Source organism: Balaenoptera acutorostrata, chromosome 17, assembly GCF_949987535.1.
Source record: "Balaenoptera acutorostrata chromosome 17, mBalAcu1.1, whole genome shotgun sequence".
Taxonomy (NCBI): domain Eukaryota; kingdom Metazoa; phylum Chordata; class Mammalia; order Artiodactyla; family Balaenopteridae; genus Balaenoptera; species Balaenoptera acutorostrata.
In genome coordinates, this window is record NC_080080.1 from 14,832,467 (window position 1) to 14,853,628 (window position 21,162).

The window sequence follows — 21,162 nt, forward strand, 5'->3', positions numbered from 1 at the left end:
CCACTACTGAGCCTGTGCTCTAGAGCCCGTGAGCCACAACTACTAAGCCTGCGTGCCACAACTACTGAAGCCCATGCGCCTAGAGCCCATGCTCTGCAACAAGAAAAGCCACCGCAATGAGAAGCCCACACACCGCAATGAAGAGTAGCCCCCGTTCACCGCAACTAGAGAAAGCCCGTGCAGCAACAAAGACCCAACGCAGCCAAAAATAAAAATAAATAAATAAATTTATTTTAAAAACACACACACACACAAATATGTGGCAGCAATCTGATTTAAATGCTTTCAAATCTTAGATTATCTATAAGATGCATGTAGCTCAAAAAGAGTAGTAGAAGAAGGTGAAGAAAATACAACACTCTGGATTTTCCATAAAGTAACATGCTAAAGTAGCACCTACTAAAAGAACCATATACAGGTAAAATCTGACAATTCTTTTAAGATTTGAAGTTTGTTGCAGTAAAATTGCACAATTAAGTATCATGATAAAAAAAACGCAAAGTATAATGTGAATCCTAAGCTTTAGTTATTTTTGCTAAACTCTAGGACTAGACTGCTCATCAAAAAGCACAGAAAATATATATTTTACCACTGACTGCTAATAATATCTGCAACTAATCTGAACCTGTTAGGCCATTTGTCATTTAGCTTCAGGGGACCCATCCTTTCTCACTATGAGAATTAACACTATAAAAAAGTTGCGAAGACCACCCCAACAATAGTGGTGGACCCTTTATCATCTCTTATTTGAAAAAACACATACCTGAGAATAGATTTGAGGATTCCTCGAATTAAGCTGGTGCCCACCCTCTGGAATCTGAAGCCCATGATGGACTCCACGTTTAGTTTAAAAACATAAATTCAGAACCAGAAATACACAGTACACAGTATTACCACTGTTTATTCAATACATGATAAAGAGTCTCACTTCAAGAGGGATAACCCATTTGACCAGTGAAATGGCTTTAGAAGCAGAATATTGGTAATGAAATTATTCTTAAATCAACTACTGCCATAACTTGCTTTACTCAGCACAGTTCCTGGCACATGGTAGCCGCTCACATCTATGGATGAATGAATCCTCGACCAACCTTAGGTAGGTTACTCAACTACTCTATAGACTTTAAACTTTCTATGTACAAAAGTCGGCTTTCTCTGGCTTAATTTTCTCAAATTAAGTCTTTGGATTGATCAAGGCACTCTGAAACTGATGAAAAAAAAAAAAAGATGCTTCCATTTCATGCAAAAGTCACATAGACAGGGAAGTTATATATCACAATCCCCATGTTGAGGCTCATTTGACTTTCGTCTTAGATTCAATTAGATTCAATATCACTTCATCAGGAAGGAGTCCCGTAACCACCAACCTACTCCCCCCGCCAGCAGAAATGCCCCGAGTTATTAACTCCTTGAAAACTTTATTTTCCCTTTGTAGTACACAGCACAACAATCATTAAATAACATCTGTATTGTTCTTTGTTAAATGTTTGTCTCCATCTCTAGGCTTCAGACATTCTGAAGGTGAGATCATATGGGCTTTGCTGATTGACCTCCTCTTTCTTGCACCTAGAAGTATCTGGCACACGGATGTTTAGAAAATATTTGTTCAGTGAATGTTTGAGAACAAAAAGCCAGCCAATGGTGCCCCTTCAAGATACTCAAATAATAAAAGCTTAGAAATCAAGGAAGGGAACGTTAGGTCATCAAAAGCTAATGTTCAGAACATCACTCTGTTCTCAACATGAAACTGAGAGAAGTTTTTCCTCAGCAGTAACAGCAATAAAAGAAGTAAGTGTATCAGAGCATATCTATGTGCCATTTTATAGCTTTCAAAACACTTTCATCACGTGTGGTCTCATGACTGAAAGTCTCCAAAGAGTTCATACAGACTTTCTGTTTACGGTTCTACATGCTTTAAAGAGTTGTGACAGGTATATAACACATTTATCCTCAAAGTTTTTATAAATAACTTATAGACTGGGAATTTTTTTTTTCCCCCTTAGGTGCTCACTGCATAATATTCCCTCTACAAAACAGCTGGGACAAAGTCCCATTTTTTTTTTTTAAGTTTCAGAGCACTGAAATAAATACTGATTCCAAATAAAGTCTTCAGACATTGTAGAAAATAGCAGCTCTATTTTCTTAAAGGACAAAGAAAGGCAATCTGAGAGCTTCTGTTGGATGCCAAAGGGACTTCCCAGGGATTGTTGGTAAACTGAACCACACCTAAGGTTCCAAAGTAAACTTCTAAAACCTTTTCAGCGGTGTATAACCTTCAGAATTCTGTGAAGGTGAGAGCAGGAGCTAGATCTTTATTTAAATGATAAACTTTAATGCTCTTTGATGATGAAAAAAAATTTTTTAACTTTCTATGACTATATGAAAATTCATAAACAGAAAGACCACGGGGTGGATGAGAATCTTGGCAAATGATATAGGAATGGAAGTACTGCAGCTCTTAAAAATCTATGACAGAGCAGAAGTGAAATGAGACTCAACAGGGGTTCCTACTTTCTGTATTCTTTCCTAATAATCTGACTTAAAACAATTTCTTTGTTTTAGAGATCATAAACACCTCATACTGTAAACTTTACCAGCTTATATCTAATCCTATATGATTCCTGAACTCCAGAGGAGGACAGGTCAAAGCCAATAAAAGTTTTATTTCAAAGCCCTGAAATAAAGTGAGCAAAGTACTTGTTAAGAAAGATCCCGTTCCACCTTCCTCAGGAGTATGTTTGGAAATCTGGGTTTGTAATAACATAATATCTTTATCGCCATCAAATTTTATGACTGTCAAAGTGTTTGATACACAATATCTAATCTGATTCACAGAATAATCTTGTGAAATAGGCAGGCCAAGAATCTTATAGATGAAGAACACGAGATTCCAAGAGGTTAAGTTTCTTGACCCAGGATCATAACTTAGAAAATGGAAGCACCAGGGTTGGAAGAATTTCTGATCCCTAGACCATTGCTATTTCTATAGCATAGAACAGCTATACCATTCTGGCCTCTCTGAATCTGCTGTTCATTCTCTACTCCTCATCAAAACAGGCAATAAGATAGCAATGTCCATAAATGTCCATACTATGTAAAGACTACATAGTATATAAAGAGAGTAAAATATTCCCCTTAAAATAATGGTCATATCCCCACTATGTCCCTATATGGTTTTAGGTCTTAGAAATCTTATTAAACTATGATTTGCTATTCTTGGTCTCATATCAAGCTTATACAGAGAGCACAACTTTGCATGAGAAAAAAACACAATAAACATGTGTTCTCTTATTAAAGACCAGGGACCTTCCCGACAAGCATTAGAATCACTAAATCCAAGTTACTCCATAGTCTAGCATAAGGTTAGGGCTGAAAAGCTGGATAAAACTCCAACTATATTCTTTCCTGATTAGTAGGGTGGGTGTAATGGGATGAGGCCTCAGGATGAAAGAAATGCTATTAACTACTGAATGTGCGTGGGGGTGAGGGTTGCTTTTTCTTTTTTTTTTTAATGAGTGACTCAGTTTTTTGAAGGGGAAAAAGTCCAATTCTTCACGTAAAAATACCTTACGTATCTGTGAATCCTAGGGTTTAATAGAAAAAAAAAATCCACATTAAGTTCTTCAACTTCCAAAATCTGTTTTCTTATCTATAATGTACATTGTGCTGTTATATTTGCAAAACATCAAGGTTAAAGATAGGAAAGCCTATCAAATAACCTCCATAGAATGTAAGGGTCAAGGCAGGATTGATCTATACAATAAGCCTAACTCTGATCTTTGGTAACAAACACACTTTATTCTATAAAGTCAGCCTCGTTCTTTTAAGGCAGTGGTTTTCAACCTTGGATACATAACAGAACGGGTTTTTAAAAAATACTGGTGCCCCAATCCTTCTCCAGATCAATGAAATCAGAATCTCTTTAGTGTAGGGTAGGGACCGGCTGGTTCTAGGGGTCAGCTGGAGTTGAAAACCTCTGGTCTAAGTGCTTTGCTATCTAGTTTAAAGAATCTAACATGACATCATTTTCATATTTTCCTATGGAAGGAATATTCACAGTCCCAAGACAGTCACAATGGTTAGAAACACCAGAATTGTACAAGTTGAATGAGTGTATTACTTGGATATAAGCAGACATTCTTAAGTTAGTCACAAATGCTACACTTAATAAATATTAACCATTAAAAAAAAAAAAACAGAAAAAAATTTTAAAGAAAGAAAAAAAACAGAAAAACTGCATATAACCATGAACATATATACTCATTTAACTATAGCTTAAGTATTAAACCATATTCAAAAATTTATCTCCCACTGAATAGTAGCCAATCTTGTAAAACATTTTATTTTTGGAATTTTCCCATAGATATAAGTAAGAAAAAGCAAATAAAGAAACCAGAAGTACAAGACATCCTATTACACAGGTATATGAAATCAGTTCAAAGGGGAGTTTCCACTGCTCAGAGGACAAAGCACTTCTCAGAAACATTACTGCAATCATACTGCTCATTTCTTGCTCAACACAGTACTGCTGAAAAGGATGTTGCTATGTTCCCACCTTAACTGCCTTATGTGTTGTTTCTGTGACATGCTGGAGCCAACAAAGACAAGTTTGGCTTCTGGAAAAACCAAAAGGCCACGCTTCTTTATTTGTAACCTTGCTCTAAAACCTCTCCCTATTATCTGATTCTATGAATTTTGCAATAGCTGTATATTAGTTAAAGCTGGAGAATGAGTAACTAAACCTGGTCTAAATTGTATGCTTAAGCAAATATAACAATAAAAACAAGTCCTACGCAATTTGTAGCATTTTATAAAAAACTACTCACATTCGAAGGAGGCTTAGACTAAAAAATTCGAGACCAAAAAATGCAAGGAAATCTAAAACAGATTTAATATCCTAATTAAACCTAGGTGACCTATCCGGGAAAATATTTAAGATTCCTATTCTATGAACTTCCTGATTAAGAAGAGATTAATAGCTACTACAGTAAGGATAAGAAATTATTAAAGGTTAGAAAAGAATTTTGATTTGTGTTTCTAAGTCAGTGAGCTGTAACCAAATATAACCAGGTGAGTGGTATAAACTTACATGTTTTATTGTAGATTGAACAGCCTTTAAATAATGGTTTAGTTCCCGATCCATCATTGCAAATTCAACCATTGCCTTATCCATACTGTATTCACTACTCACTTCAGCTGAAAAAGAAAGGAAAGCAATGATCATTTTCCATTTTAAATGCCATATTTGGAAAAAGCTGTACCAACATAATTTATCAGTCAATGGTCTATCTAAATGATTTTGTAAAGGTATTGCATATTTTTTAAAATGCCTTCAATATATGCCTGCTTCATTCAAAATTCGAAGAAGACGCCCAGTAGAAAAAGTCTCAAAGGTGGAAATGTAGACTCAGACTCAGGAGTTCCAGGCTGTGCCACCTACCTGGACAATCTTAAATCAACCACTATACTTTTCTCAGCCTCAGTTCCCTCATCCATTAAAGCAGCCCACTTATATATCTGCACATGAACCTCGTAGTATTGTTAAAGATCAAATAAGGAAGATTTCCACTTCTAGTAACGGTAGGTTGGGTTATGTGGACCAATCCTCCTACTGAAGACAACTAAAATGACTGGAGGGCTTCCCTGGTGGCTCAGTGGTTAAGAATCCGCCTGCCAATGCAGGGGACACGGGTTCGGGACCTAGTCGGAGAAGATCCCACATACCACAGAGCAACTAAGCCCGTGCGCCACGACTACTGAGCCTGCGCTCTAGAGCCTGTGAGCCACAACTACTGAGCCCACGTGCCACAACTACTGAAGCCCACGTGCCTAGAGCCCGTGCTCCGCAACAAGAGAAGCCACCGCAATGAGAAGCCGGCACACCGCAGTGAAGAGTAGCCCCCCCGCTCACCGCAACTAGAGAAAGCCTGCGTGCAGCAACTAAGACCCAACACAGCCAGAAATAAACGAATGAATAAATTTATAAAAATAAATAAATAAGTAAAATGATTGGATAAAATAGGAAAAAGAGCAATCTCCTTAATCACAAGATAGTAAGAAACAACCAGGGCAAAATGAGGGAAAACCAAAAAAGAGAAGCTGAACGCAGGACATCAAAGTTGCATACCCTCCCCCAGTAAGCTGGGTTCCCACTCGTCAGAATAAAGATGAACCGGAAGTAATCCCACTCTGCTCCTCCAGGCTGCCGGGAGGTTGGCCTTGGCCACTGAGCAGAACAAAGGGAAGAGAGAGAGAGAGAAAACAAACATGTTTCTGAAAAACTGTATCAGCAAGCCACAGCCTGGGTCTGCAGCCTGCGTCCCCTCACCTGAGTGGTGCTGGGAACCTGAGCTCTGATGTTGGCGGGAGGTGGTCTCCCAATGAAAGTACCCACACGTACTCCCCTCTGGAAAAGACACTTCTACCTGAGGCCTCAAATAACCCTACAAATGATTGTTAAGGATAATGAGTAGATTACAGGGGAAAAAAAATAAAAATAAAAACAAAACAAAAAACCTTACAAGGAAAAACACAAGAAAACAAGCCAAAAAGAGTAAAAATCAGCAGAAACAGATCCCCAAATGTTTCAGGTATCAGTCAGAGCATGAAACAACTATACTTACTATATTTAAAAATTAAAAGACCCTCAGGGAACAGGAGACTATAGAAAGCGACTAGTAGATTGGAAAAGCAAGATAATATTCTTCAAAGTGTTTTTAAACTTTTTTTTTAAGCTCTAGACACACAGTTTAATAATAGATCAGGAAAAGATAGAGAACACAGGATAATAAAAACGTTAACATTAAAAAAGCTGAAAGAAATGAAAATAAAACTGGAGTCCTTAAATCATATTTGGGGATGCACACACTCAAAGACTCTTCATTCAAATAACTTAGCTCAGACAAATGGCAGTATTTCTTGTCTACTCTGAAGAACAATACAACAGTTCATCTCTAAGTCATGAAATAATATAAAACCCACTTACATTTGGCTTTTAAAAAATGATTTTCCTGGACTTCTAAATTATGCTTTAGTTTTACAATAGTCAATTATAAGCACACTCCATAAAATATCTTCTGGGTTAACACGCTTCTGGTAGAATATCTCTTGGCTTGTAACACCCAGACTTCACAGAATATACATATACCTCAATATAAGCTTTTTTTTTTTTTCTTTAGGAGTGGGAAGGGGCAGTGTTTATATAAGAAAAATTTGTATTTATATTCCCCAAATTAAATACATTTTTAACAAAGCGGTATATGAGAAAGGTCTCAAGTCATATTCCATATAATATTGTTAGACCGTTTGAAAATGTCCAAACATCAATGAAAGAGACATGTTGCTTAGCTGTTGCTGGTACCAACATGTATCTATTGCCATATATACAACAACTGTTTGTTAAAAATCCTATTAATTGCTTGATGATCAGGTAGAGAATTTTAAACAATTTATATCCTAATAATGATGGGTTGTGACTTACACAGGCATTTTACTGTATATAGTTACATTTCAGTAAATTGGTTAGGGGTTTGGGGTTGGCCTGTAATTTGATTTTTTCCCATTTAAAATAATGAAAAAAAGAAAATTAAAAAAAAAAAAGTAGAAAGAAAGAAAAATAGGTCCCTGGTTTCACACAAGCCTTATCTAGTTAAAGGAAATGACAACGTGTGTGTGGTTTTTTTTTCCTTTTCTTAGTGGAATCAGTATATTTCATGTGTAATGGATTCTGATACTGGGACCATTGAAAAAGTGGGTCAAGCTGGTAACCTGAGCAAAGACTAAGAGCATAAACTGCTTTTTCAAAAGTACAATAATTAGTGGCAACTTCAACCTAAATAGAAACTCACTGAAGGATGTTATCAGTGGCAAAAGTCTTTGAAGTATGAGAAATAAAAATTTGTCAGGGGCTTAAATCAGTAGGAATTGACATAATGTTGGCAACCTCCCTCTGGAATTAAATGAGTTAATTTTTTAAAGCACTTAGAAATACGCCTTCGACATTAAAGTTTTCAAAGTAAGCAGGATGAGGGTTCTCATTATCAAGGTCCCATAGACAACAGCAAGACTTGAACCAGATAACAATTTTAAATACAAGGCCAAGGAGACCTTCCCTGCAAAGGAGAACGTGAGCGATGGCTGTCAGTATTTGATGGCATGAAGCCTAAGGGAAGTGCCTGAGGAGGCCAACTGTGGACATGCAGCCTCAGCTAAGGCTCCAGGGCCCAAGAATGTTGGGACAAGCTAAAGAACCTAAGTGATGAATAGTGTGCGGCCTGAGGCGACAAAGGGAAAACACCAGAGGAGAGCAGGAAGCTACTCCCGAGAAGAACCGAGAGCCCTACCGCACCGCACCACACCTGGAAGTGATGCTCAGTCAGATAACTTCAGGCTCAAGTCAGTGTTTTCATCTTCTGGGGAAAAGGGCTTGGAGAGACTAGAGACGGAAGACAAGAGACTCCCACAATGGCATCTGGAAGAGAGGTCATGAGAACATCCATATCAAGCAGTTGTTAACCCCTGTCTCCCTTATTATTACAATAAAGCCTCTTTCTAAGTATGTTATTTGTGTTCATGTTTCAGAAATACCAGGCAAAGGAAGGCACAGGGAATGTGTCCTGTTCCACTAAAGAACTGAGGTGGGGAAAGAGCATAGTGTTGCATGAAAGAGGCTAAATAAAGCCCTGAGGAACTCAGGAGGAAAAGAGGATAAACACCTAAAACAGGGAGTTGTCTGTTGACTAAAAAGTGGCTGGGGCGCTGGGGAGGTGCAGAGAGACTGACCAGCTAGATGTTCCCTGCTCCTTCATTCCACAGTATATAACCCCACTACCAAAATTCTCCCACTCTCACAGGGAAAGCCCTTCCTAAAAACCCACACCAACCAAATCCTACACACCCTTCAAGGGCTGAGCTCAGGCCCTACCTGCTTTTAAACTCTGCCAGCCTAGAAGGATCTCACTTAATTTATCTTAACAACTATACTTGATACTTGGGCACTTTGAACCATAAACAATCTTGTTCTCTGATATGAATTTGTCTCATTTTTCCAAACAGACTTTAATCCATTTGAGGGCAAGAATGATGGATCCAACAAAGAACTATAGCAACTCTTCCTTCAATATTCTTATATGGCCATCATATAATAAATTTGAAAATTAAACTTTCACCAAACTAAAAATTGTCCTGCCTCTGATATTCAATTGAATTAAAATGTAAAGAAGACATGTAATATAAACTTATTTGCCTATTCTATTTTCAGTGTGATTTTTCCACAGGAAAAAGGTTGGCACCAGCGCTGAGTGGTGGGGCGGGGGGGGGGGGAGGTGGAGATTACAAAAATGATGTTAAAATTCACAGAATGACAATCTCAGAGAGGCAAATATTACTGTAGCACACCTCTGCAAGCCAAAAAGTAACTTCAATGATAAAATATATATACATAATAATAATAGCTGTACCTAACAATTAGTAAGCACTTTATTATGAGCCAAGACTACTTAGCATACCGTGTTTACATTAAACCTCACAGCAGCATTAAGAGAAAGGTAGTTTTAGCTCCACTTTATATATGAGAAAACCGAAACACCAAGCAGTTGAAGTAACCTGCTCAAGGACACAACGGTAGTGAGTGGCTGAGCTAGGCCTCCAACTCAGACCTTCTAGCTGCAAAGTATGTACACTAGCCTCCTGCGCTAAAAGGTGCTTCAACGTGAGAAGGACCAGCACCTCCAACTCCTCCATGGATATCCAGGGAACAAACCCTTGGGGTGGGGGGGACGACTGGGGGGAAAGTCATGGCCCTGAGCTTCATCTCAGCTCCCGGTGGTCTGTTCCAAGTAGGACACTGGCCAACGCCACTCAAATGCGATCGGGCCCTGTCTGGGAAAAGCTTTCCCAAATTCCTTAGTAGAGGAAAGCAATAACAAAAAGAAAATGATCTTCCCCTTTTAGAAGATTGCTAAGTTTTAACATTGGTGAAGAGAGTGATCTTTCCCATCAGCAAGGCTAATTGGAGGGGCTATAAAAGTAACCAAGCCACCCACTGAATGCAATGCTAGGAGAATAACTAAGTCAGCTCTAGCAGCTGTTAAGTCAACCTGTACCAGGCCAAGAGCACCAGCAACAACAGAGATGGAAGTAGTAGCCACGCAAGGGCAGCAGCAGAGAACTGTTTCAGGGCAAGGGAAGAGCCCTGGACGGCTTCACACGCAGAGGTACTTCTGAGTGGAGCCCAGTGTCAAAACCATTTCTACTATCCGTGTCTTTGACTGTCCTCCCCTGGCCAAGCGGGGTCTGGGAGTCTAGGAATATTCTCGTTTCTTCAATGTGCCATTCAATGAGCATTAATTTATTACAATCAACCCTTGTTTGTGTTAATCAAATGAACCGAAGTGATACACTTGAACATTCATTTACAAGCCAATAAGTATGTGGGGAGGTCTCCTGGGGAGAGCTCGGAGACTCGGTGAGACCGGTGTGACACATCTGGCACTCTGATTAAGAAACTGCTCCAAGAAGTTAGTTCACTAACTAGCTGAAATACGTCCCCCTAACCCCTGCCCCAGCAAATTAAGTCCAGAGGGCACAGATAATCTTTGATTCATATTAAAAAATTATAAGTGTCTCCGTAAGTACGCCAGTACCGTGGCAAATCTGCCTTGTCTGTACCCAGCGATCCTGCTCAGCACTATCCCAAACACTATGGACTGCTAATAGCACCTGGAGAACTTACAAAGTGTTATTTAGACCAGGAAGGGCCATAGAATTAAACCCATTCTTTAAAGATGGTCTCTGTTTCATTTTCTTTTTTCCTGTGCATTGGCAAGCCCTAGAAAACTAAAGAATGATAACCGCTGAAGGAGGACCTCTTTTTAGACTAAAGTGCTCTGATATTTATCTAACATAAGAAGTATCTGAATGGATGCAGTTGCCCTGCATATGATTCTCCTAAAGTCAAACAAACCTGTAATTATGCAATCTAGGCAGCCACGCTAATCATTAGACATGTCATCTGTTATTCAATGTCAGAACGCACTAACAGCAGTATTAGAACTATTACTATTCTTTCATTTTGAAGTGTTGAATAAGGCATTAAAGGTACCTGCTACATAAAGAACATTAAGCAGAAATGGGTGATTTAGTGTTGCAATCAAATTCAACTTAAAATTCATGAGACTTCAATGAGAGGAAGATAATGGCTGAGGCAGGAACACGTGCGAAAGCAAAACAATTATATGGAAACTAGCAATCAATGCGGGTTGTCTCAAAAGTGAAAGACTGGGGCAAAATGAGGGAGAAGAGAGAGGTCAGAGAGGAGAGGAAGGGAGGAGACTAGCTATTTTTACAGATGTAGGCAGACTCAGGTGAGACAAATTTCAGGTCCCCTGTGGCTAAACAAGGTATCAATAGGTAGTTAAGCCTTTAACAATATGGTAATTCTTATGTAGCACAGTTCAGACTCATGAGAGTTTATCCAGGGTGAGTTCCAAGATTGTCTAGTGTCTATTCCCACCTTATTTGCTCCACATAATGCCACTTTCTTGGCCACTAGTTTAAAAATGGGGATATAGAAGACTCTTTATCTTGGCTTCCCCAAGTCCAGATGGGCATGGTCAACAGACCAGTCAAGCTTTCCTTCCATACCAGCAACCAATTCAGCAAGAATGGAAGGTAACTGATGCCACTAAGAGATGCAGCTTCTTGACCAACTATTCTAAGGCCCCTCCCAAGCCACAGCTGCCCTAAGGAGCAGCCTAAGCCATGCACTGGAGAGAAATAAATTCTCTTCCCTGAGGCCTAGCCCTAAGGTTTGGGAAGCACAGCTGAAGCAGGTCCGGGAGCACACAGGACCCAGAGCCAAATAAGTTCCCTCAACGTCCTTCAAGTCTTCAGTAGAACTGCCTTCAGTGAAACAAACATTGAAGATGAAGACATCTACCCTCCTCCTTCCCCTAGCATGTCCATCCCAGCTTTATCTCTAGGCTCCCTCTCTACACTACTGGATGTCTTTTTCCTTTGCTCTGCTGTTGCCTATGATTTCAGCCACAGGGTCCTTTTCCAGAATTCTCCCTAAGCTCCAGAACAGGACCAGACGCTTCATGCCTTCTTGGTCCATAAGACCTCTTTACCTTTATAACGAGGACACGTGTGCAGGTGTATGTGTTCAGGCGGCACACCCTCAAGACAAATTTCACCTACTTATCCTCTCCAACTTTCTGTCCCTGATTCAACTGCAGTTTTGCCCATGGTCAAGTTGTTTCCTGAAATTTTGTCCTAACCAAACAAAAACCGCAGAAGCAGGTGTTTTTTATTCTACAAAGTCATGTATAGGCATGTCTGAACAGGAACAATACCAATTATATATAGCTGAATAAATTCAACACCATGCATTTTATTAGTAATATACCAAACCTTTCACACAAAGCAGTCATTTAGTGTTCTTCAGGGGTTATGACTCCAATTCCACATGAATCACACACTCAGAAGGATCTGATAAATTCTCAGTGCCATAAAGTACCTGTGTCCGTTTTGGAAAGGAGGAAGGAAGGAGAGGAGGCCAGAAATCGCCTGATTTATGTTTTAAATTTCCTAGAATAGGTGGCACACAGGGAGATTTTTACTTTCTGAAACAGGGAATAAGTATTTCCTAAACTCTTCAAATTAAAACTTGATTCTTCTATATTTTGTAAGCAAGAAATTTCTTCTTTTTGGATGAACTCAAATAAATGGCAGTATAAACCATATTGCCTCTCCCTCCCTCTGTGGAAAAAAACCCCTTCTTCTTTTAAAATATAGCTCCAACTATCTCAAGCAACATATATCACACACACACCTTCCTCTATAAGTGGGTGTGTGTATGTTTTTCCTGGCAGCCTAGTATTAAGCAATCATTATATATTCATCAGAAGTCAAATTTAATGACTTATTCACTGCTTGAGCAATATTTAATAGAAACTTGCTTACTCCTCACTACTCTGTACTTTAGTCACCATTATTCCTCCACACAGATATTAGTGTGGTAAAATTAAAATTGAATCCACATTACATAACTGCCTCCCACCAGAAATAATAGTGAAGAGTGTAACAGTTTATGACACAAACTAGGAAGCAACTGGCTCTTTTATAAGCTCAGTGAATATGGGGGAAATCTTTGTGAAATATTGACCTTTATAATCATCTTTACCCCCCTATACAATTTTCTTATCATAGTCATACAGAAGAGGGAAGTTGTATAATACAGTAACTCAAAAAGCCAGCTCTGGAGTCCATTTACATTCAAATCTAGGTTATGTTACTTGCTAGCTGTGTAGTCTTTGGCACGCAACTTTGAGTCTCAGTTTCCTCTTCTGTATAATGGGTGCAATAACAGTATCTAACTCACAACATGACTAAGTGAGAAAATGTAGCTAAAATGATCAGCACAGGGCCTGGGCCACAGTATGCACTGACAAAATATTATCTGCCATTATAATTATTACAGAATGGATAACTACTCTGCAAATGTAGTTAGTCTAAATGCTGAAAGCACTTTGCCCTTAGAACCAAAAAGAATCAAGTGAAGATCATCTCTTTAACTCTCTCAGCTGTTTCTACTAAATAGAGACCAAAGGATGAAGTTAAACTCACAAGACTGCAACGCTCTATGAGAAGCTTTGTCAACAATCCGCTATCCTACCCACCCACACACTACTGTCCAGAAACTCACTTACCTAGCAAATGCTTACTGAGCACTTACTACAGGCCAGGCAGAGGGGAAAATGCTTAGAAGCGAGAAGGAGCAGCTAAGCCTGCCCACAGAGGGTTTAACAGGTTTAACAAGTGAGGGGGTGAATGTGTCTGGAAGGGTAGCGTGCATCAGATGTTTACTGGCTTGTGCAGAGTCTAAATAAATGCCCTCGGTCCTCTCCACCTAGGCTGATTTACAGTTTAAACGGTCAAACAAAAACCCTGGGGATGAACAGAGAAGGCATAGATTAAATCTTCACTGAACACTGACTACGTCCCAGGCACTATGAACACACTACTCATCCTTTGTCACAACAGTGTGAAGTCGGTATTAGTAAACATCATTTCAAGATAAGGAAACTGATGCTCACTAGGGCTAAATCATTTGTCCCAAGTCACACGGTTAATAAATGGTAGACTCAGGAACTGCCCTCAGGTCTGGCCTGAAGCATGGAAGGCATGTGCAGTAGTGTCTGAACTACTGCATAGAAATAAGTAAAACGCACTTCATGCAAAAGTCATGGAGTAATGAATAATCGGTTCTCTGGCTAAAGAAATTCTCCTAAACATTACCTTCTTTTAAGAGTGAGAGAAAGTGAAGGAGAGACTGACTGACTGACTTAAATAATTCTACCCCAAAGCAATGGAGACCATCTTTCATTATATAGATAGATATTTCCTTAGAATGTGTAGTTAATATTCTATAAACCACCATGGTAAAGGTATAACTCGAAATATTGATTGAAGTAAATTCTATGAAGAATTAAACTTAGAACTCAATCTCTGGATACAATCTAGTCTCTACCAGTCACCAAAAGCACTACGAATCTCAGGCTATGGGCATGTATCATTGTAAAACATATCCACAGACCTCTTTTGGCTAGCTATTATAAGCCCCTCGGATCTTCAAGGTCATGTCTGTCTTTTACATGATTTAAATCCTTTTTCTATACCTTTCCTGTCCATTTGTTCCTATCTAATCCCTGGCAGACGGGAAAGAAACAGTGAATTCAAGGCAGCAAGCAGTATTTACAGCAGCATCCCAGCCAACATATTTAATTTCAATGACAACCATTTCTCTCTGGTTTTCAAATCCTTGACTATGCCCAAGTTTTAGTTACAGTGGGAGGGCTGAAGGCCCAGGAGGCTTAAGAAACAAAGCCTGGCTTTGACTTCTGGTTCAACATCAAAGCTCTGGCATGAATTTATGGCAGCAAAGACCAAAGGAAGTGAGGCTTAAACCTCATGTGAACACTGAACACATTAAATGAGAATGTAGGTAAAGCACCCAACAGGATGTCTTAAACATAGTGGACCCTACATAAAAGAAGGCTATTTTACTGTTAACTATATGTACTTTGCAATATTTCCCAATACAAACCTTCTATTTCACTTAAGCTAGTATCTATTAAAAAAAATAAAAAATAAAAAACACAGTGGGGCAAGAAAAAGACAAACTGCCCAATGAAAAACTTAGCAAAGAGATATAAGCGTAAATTCTCTGAAAAGCTTATTCAAATGGTCCAGTATCTATTGAATTATGGAGTCATCGAGTCACCTCACTTTTGCAAAGTAATAGAGCATATAGTTAAGAAAGTAATTAAGCACATGGTTGAAAAATTCAAACAGAACAATAATGTGGTGTCTCCAATCCCCAAATTCTCTCCCTAGAGACAATCATTGTTATGAGGTGCTTGGGAATGCAATCCCATGGAAATATTCTATGTATAAGGCATCCTCTCTTAAAAAGGTCTACAGAAATTAAGATACTTACAGAAGCAGAGAAATAAGAAACTTAAAATGGCCATACTTGGAGAAAGACAAATCTCACAATGCCTGACATTGAAAATCATATCAGTATTCTCCCTGTGCCCTAGTCGCCAGTAAACGTGCCTGAATAGAAAGAACCATGAGTGGCTGCTTCAGTTTAGTGTCAAAATAGCCATTCTAAAATAACATAAAGACAAACAAAAACTTCTGGGAAAAGAACACAAACATATTAAATACAAGAAAAGAGTAATGCTAAACAAAGAATACAATATGAGTGTTAATGGGGGAACTTCCATTCACTCATTGAACAAATACCTACGAAACACAGATCATGTGCCTGGCGCTGTGTTGGGTGCCCTGGAGAGAGCAGTGAACAAGATAAACACTGTATCTTCCCTCAAGGAACTCTTACAAATTTCCACTCTACACAAAAATTTCTAAAAAGCCCCGATATAACTATGTGGCCTTTGTTTGGCTCTTGGTATTATGGGAAAGCTTATTCCTCTGCTGAGCGGTTCTAATTATTAGAGTTGGTCCAAAGAGAGGGCTGATTCAGGGCCTCCCTAGAATAATTCTAGGCAATGACAACAATAAATCTGAATTGCTCTTTCACACATATTCACTCATTTACACCTCATAACCTCCGTGTAGTTATTTTACTTTCTGTTTTATACGGTTGAGGAAATTGAGGCTCAGAGAAGTTAAGTGATGCCACTGAAGTCATGCCTCAATGTCAGTAGAACTTGAACCCCCACCCTCAACTCCAGAGCTACAGAAGAGCCACCTGCTGGGCCACACAGTCAACTTTTCCAGCTCACAGCCCTTCAAAGATATGAAGGACTATTGAAGGTGGCTATTAAACATCTCCTACTCTGCGAGTCTTTGCTTCATCAGAATAATGATCATCAAGTTCCTTCAAGTTCCTGCCTTCATTTAAACATGCTTCATGTACCAGTGTCCCTTTTTAAAGATGGATTCCAGAATAAAAAAACAATAATTACAGCCACAGGCTAACCAATTAAGACTATGATAATACTATTATTACATGTGTACCACTCTGATCCTGGGTTGACCTTGTCAATTAAAAACAAAACAAAACAAAACAAAACACTCAACAGGAACTGCTATTAAGCTGGACCTCTCCCTTCCTATATTAGTACCATTGAATTTTTCAATTTAAGATTCAAAACTTAAGATTGTCAAATTTCATGTTTCTGAAAGCTGTTACTCCATTTTATTCAGGAGGCGGAGGTCTTTCTGAATTTCAAAATGTCATCTAAATATCAGGTAGCCTCCCCTATTTTCTGTGATCCATAAATTTGACAACCTTACCTTAGTTTTTTTTCCAAGAAGTTAAATAAAATAATAGCTAACATTTACTGAGCATTTACTATGTGTCAGACATTATGCTAAGCAATTTACATGCATCATTTCATTCAATCCTTGCAATAACTGTGGATAAGACACTGTCATTCCTTTGATGGAAGAAAAAAATGGGCTCAGAGAGGTTAAGTACCTTGAAGCAACATCATACAAATAACAAGCTGCAGAGGGAAGATGCAAATCAAGGTCGATTAAATAACAGAGTCCATTCCCCTAACTGCAGTTATCATCAGTAATCATCATCCTTTTGGCATAACCCATTTCCATGTCATAAGACTTTGCCGAATGCCTTCCTAAGATCTATGCAGAAAGCATCCCTACTGTATCAGGGCAGTCGCTCTGGTCAAAAACAAACAAACAAACAAACAAAACCAAACAACAACAACAAAACAGGGGATGGGGGAGTGGAGAGAAACTAGGATGATCAAGAACAAAACCATCAAGTAAGTTCATAAAATGAGATGGCTACTCAAAATAAGGTTAATGAATAGCAACTACCTTAGACCAGCATATCACCGTACTCATTTCAAATAAATTTAAACCAAGAAAAAAATTACAAATGGGGTCAGCCTACTTCAAAATAGAAAGTTAATTAAGGAACACTTTAATTAAACAGAAATTAAGTCCTCAAAAACTATAAATTTAAGTTCAAGGAGATATGATAAGAAGTTTATTAGATCATAAGACCTATGGTGACAGGGACTGTCATCTCTGTCATTTACCTAACGGTCTAAATGAGAAGTATTTTGTTCTGAGAAACATTTCTTTAAGAGTGGAAGGGCCACAATCACAAAAGGAGGGAACTGTATTCCACATTCCTATCTGTTGGAGGATAATTTCTATGTTAATTATTTTGGGGAAGTAACATATATCTGATTTCATGAAAACAATGGCAAATCAATCTTAAATCACTGACAGCTCCAGAAATAAGTCTATCACAATTTACTACAAGCATTATAGTAACTGTCCCATCTAATCAGCATTTTTCCTTATGTTTGTACCTCCGCGTAGTACAAGATCCTGACAAGATGTCTCAGAGATTTTATAAGGTCATTCTTATTTTTCTCATTACTTATCTCATCATTTCTAAGATGTTTTATTTTCACTTTGCCTGACTTAAATCAGTAGTGACTCCAAATACTGTTTCTGTCTTGCCTTCTTTAAAAGCCTACAGATGTAGAGAACAAACGTATGGACCCCAAGTGGGGAAAGTGGCGGGAGTGGTGGTGGTGGGATGAATTGGGAGATTGGGATTGACATGTATACACTGATGTGTATAAAATGGATAACTAATAAGAACCTGCTGTATAAAAAATAAATAAAATTCAAGAGTTCAAAAAAAAGCCTCTTTATCAAAGAAATAATAATCTATAAACACCTAAACTGACTAGAAATGACTCAGAGAACTCTTTGCTGGATGAAGTAAACTACTTCTGTAATGGGAAGTATCTCCCACTAATGTATCGGTTTCTGGATGACAATTACAGTGAACTGCAAAGTAAGAAATAAAGAACTATTAATATTAAATGAGTAACTCAGTGGCTCTGGAACACTGCAGTAGTATTTATAAAATGGGAGGGTCCAATCAATCACATCCCACATACAGGCACTCAGTCTCTGCATCCAAACACAAATAAACCATATACAAGACCTAATCCCTGAAGTCATCTTGACTCCTCTCTTTAGCACATAATACATTTAACTAGTTCCCTAGTTAGACCAATTCTGCCTGCTCAAGTCAACTATTATCTCCTTTCCAACTACAGCTGCCTTAATTTCAATCTTTATTGTTTCTTTCTCATATTATTGGTTTGCTTCCTTAATGATTTCCTTTTCCAATATCTTTTCCCCTCTAATCCTTTTCCCATGTTGTTAACAAATTCTCAAGTACAAGTGACGTTACTCTTGTTTATCAAAAGTCTACCATAGTATTTCCACTTCTGGCCAAGACAGAATAATGGGAACCAAATTTATTCTCCTGCCTGAAACACCCAAAAAATTCAAAATAAAAATAAATGAAAAGTGGTTTGCAAGACAACAGACTTATGCAAGGAAGAAGGAAGGAGAGTGATTGGAACCATATGAGGTGAGACCTATAATTGGCCCATCTTACTATCTTGAGGGAGTTTCCAGGCTGCAGGGCACACAATATCAATCAAAATCTCAGCAGACCTTTTGTAGAAATTGACAAACTAATTCTAAAATCTATATGGAAATGCAAAGGACCTAGAATAGCCAAAAGAACCTTGAAAACGACAAAGTTGGAGGACTAACACTATCCAATTTCCAGACTTGTTATAAAGCTTTAGTAATCCAGATAGCATGGTACTGGGATAAAGATAGACCAATAGAATAAAACAAAGTCCAGAAATACAAACATACAACATATATGGACAACTGATCTGACAAAGAAGCAAATGCAATTCAGTGGAGAAAGGATAGTCTTTTCAACAAATGATGCAGGGACAACTGGCTATCATATGCAAAAAGAAAAAAACCAGGAACAGAACCTTTGATCTATACCCCCTACCTTACACCATATACAAAAATTTAGTCACAATGGATCACAGACTTAAATGTAAAATGTAAAACGATAAACCTTCTAGAAAAATTATAAAGAAAATCTTTGGGAACTTGGGTTAGGCAAAGATTTCTTAGATACAAAACCAAAAGCACAATCCATACGACAGCAAATTGATAAACTGGATGCCATCAAAATGTAAAACTTCTGCTCTTCAAAATAATCTGTTAAGAGCTCAGACAGGGAGAAGGTATCACAGATCATATGTCTGATAAAGAACTGTATTCAGAATATAAAAAGAACTCTCAAAACTCAAAAAAAATAAAAAATAAAAAATAGCCCCAAACAACTGGAAACAAGATTTGAATAGACGCTTCACCAGAGATGAACGCCAAATAAGCACACGAAAAGGCACTTAACAGTATCAGTCACCCAGGAAATGCAAATTAAAACACTGTAAGATACCACTGCGTATCTAACAGAATGGCTAAAGAGTACCCAGACCAAGTGTTGGTGAGCATATGGAGTGACTAAAGTATTCCCTTAATATACTCAACACACAGATTCCTAATTTTCAGACAACTATATAAGCAAAAAAGTACATTTAACCATATAATTTAAACCACATTTAATATAATTTAATTTTATCATAGTGACTCAGAAGGGACCTCATAACATTATAATGTCTCTCAGTGTCATCGTTATGGTTTTACTAGTAAAAGATAGAAACATGAATCAACAGAAATCTTTTATGTAACAGATAACAAAGAGACCAGCTTTTAGTCTGTAATTACTTCACCAGAGTATGATTGCTTTTTATTGTAAATCATTTTCTTGACTTCAGTGTTCTCAAAGAGTGGTTGCCTGACATCAGCATCAACATCTCCCCGGAACTTGTCAGAAATGCAAACTCTCAGGTCTGACACCAGACAACTGAATTGGAAACTCTGAGGAGGGGACCAGCAATCTGTATTTTAACAAGTCCTCCAGGTGATGCTGAAGCCTGGTAAAATTTGAGATGCATTGTTCTAACGTATGTTTTAAAGTTAAAATGATAAATTGCTTTTCTCTGAGATTCTTTCTGAATTCAAAGAATTTTAAGACAAAAAAGGAAATGTTACTTCAAATCCATGTTTTCAACAAATCTATAACTCAGCCAGCTGTTTTCCTGTTTTTATACTCCTGAATTATTTTTGGCCCTTTATTAAGCTAGAAGACCAGAACTGAATGTAAGATCCCATAAATAATGCATTCTACAAAAGTCTTTGTTTTAAAACAAACTTTTCTACTTAAATATCGCAGTCATTTATTCACATCTATTTTTGCAACTGCATCCAACATTCCTTGCAAATTTACTGGATTTGCTTCTAATTTCAGCCACAAATTGTCACCCCCAGTGAACACCTGTGCAACTTTTAACTAGGTTCATCTAAATGGAATGGACTTGAAAAATAATTCTAGTTATAAAATTTTTAATTGTTTCATAAAGATACTCAAGAAACAGAATGAAAGTGGAGATGGTCTTGAACTGAATCAGGACAACTGGGGCTGTCGATAATTTGCTCAGAGACTTTGAGTTAATAACTTCATCTTTCTGGGTCTCAGTTCCCTCACTGTAAGAGGGAGTTCATGACCTGAAAGTCCATTTCAGGTCTAAGAGTCTATACATCTGTGATCTTACTCTTATGCTCCATGTACTGTACTTTTACATTCATGTGACATTGTCAAATTATTTTAAGTATTTTTAAACAGTTTTAAAATTG

General features: G+C 38.0%; 1 protein-coding gene across 3 annotated transcripts in view; it reads right to left on the minus strand.

Annotated features, from left to right (window-relative positions):
• Positions 1-21,162, minus strand: part of NSMCE2 (NSE2 (MMS21) homolog, SMC5-SMC6 complex SUMO ligase) — a 224,351-nt gene that overhangs the window by 171,766 nt on the left and 31,423 nt on the right. For all 3 annotated transcript variants that reach the window (XM_007188885.2, XM_057532081.1, XM_057532082.1), the window contains exon 3: positions 5,090-5,196. In XM_007188885.2, coding sequence (XP_007188947.1) covers positions 5,090-5,196 — 107 coding nt within the window. The remainder of the gene's footprint in view (positions 1-5,089; positions 5,197-21,162) is intronic.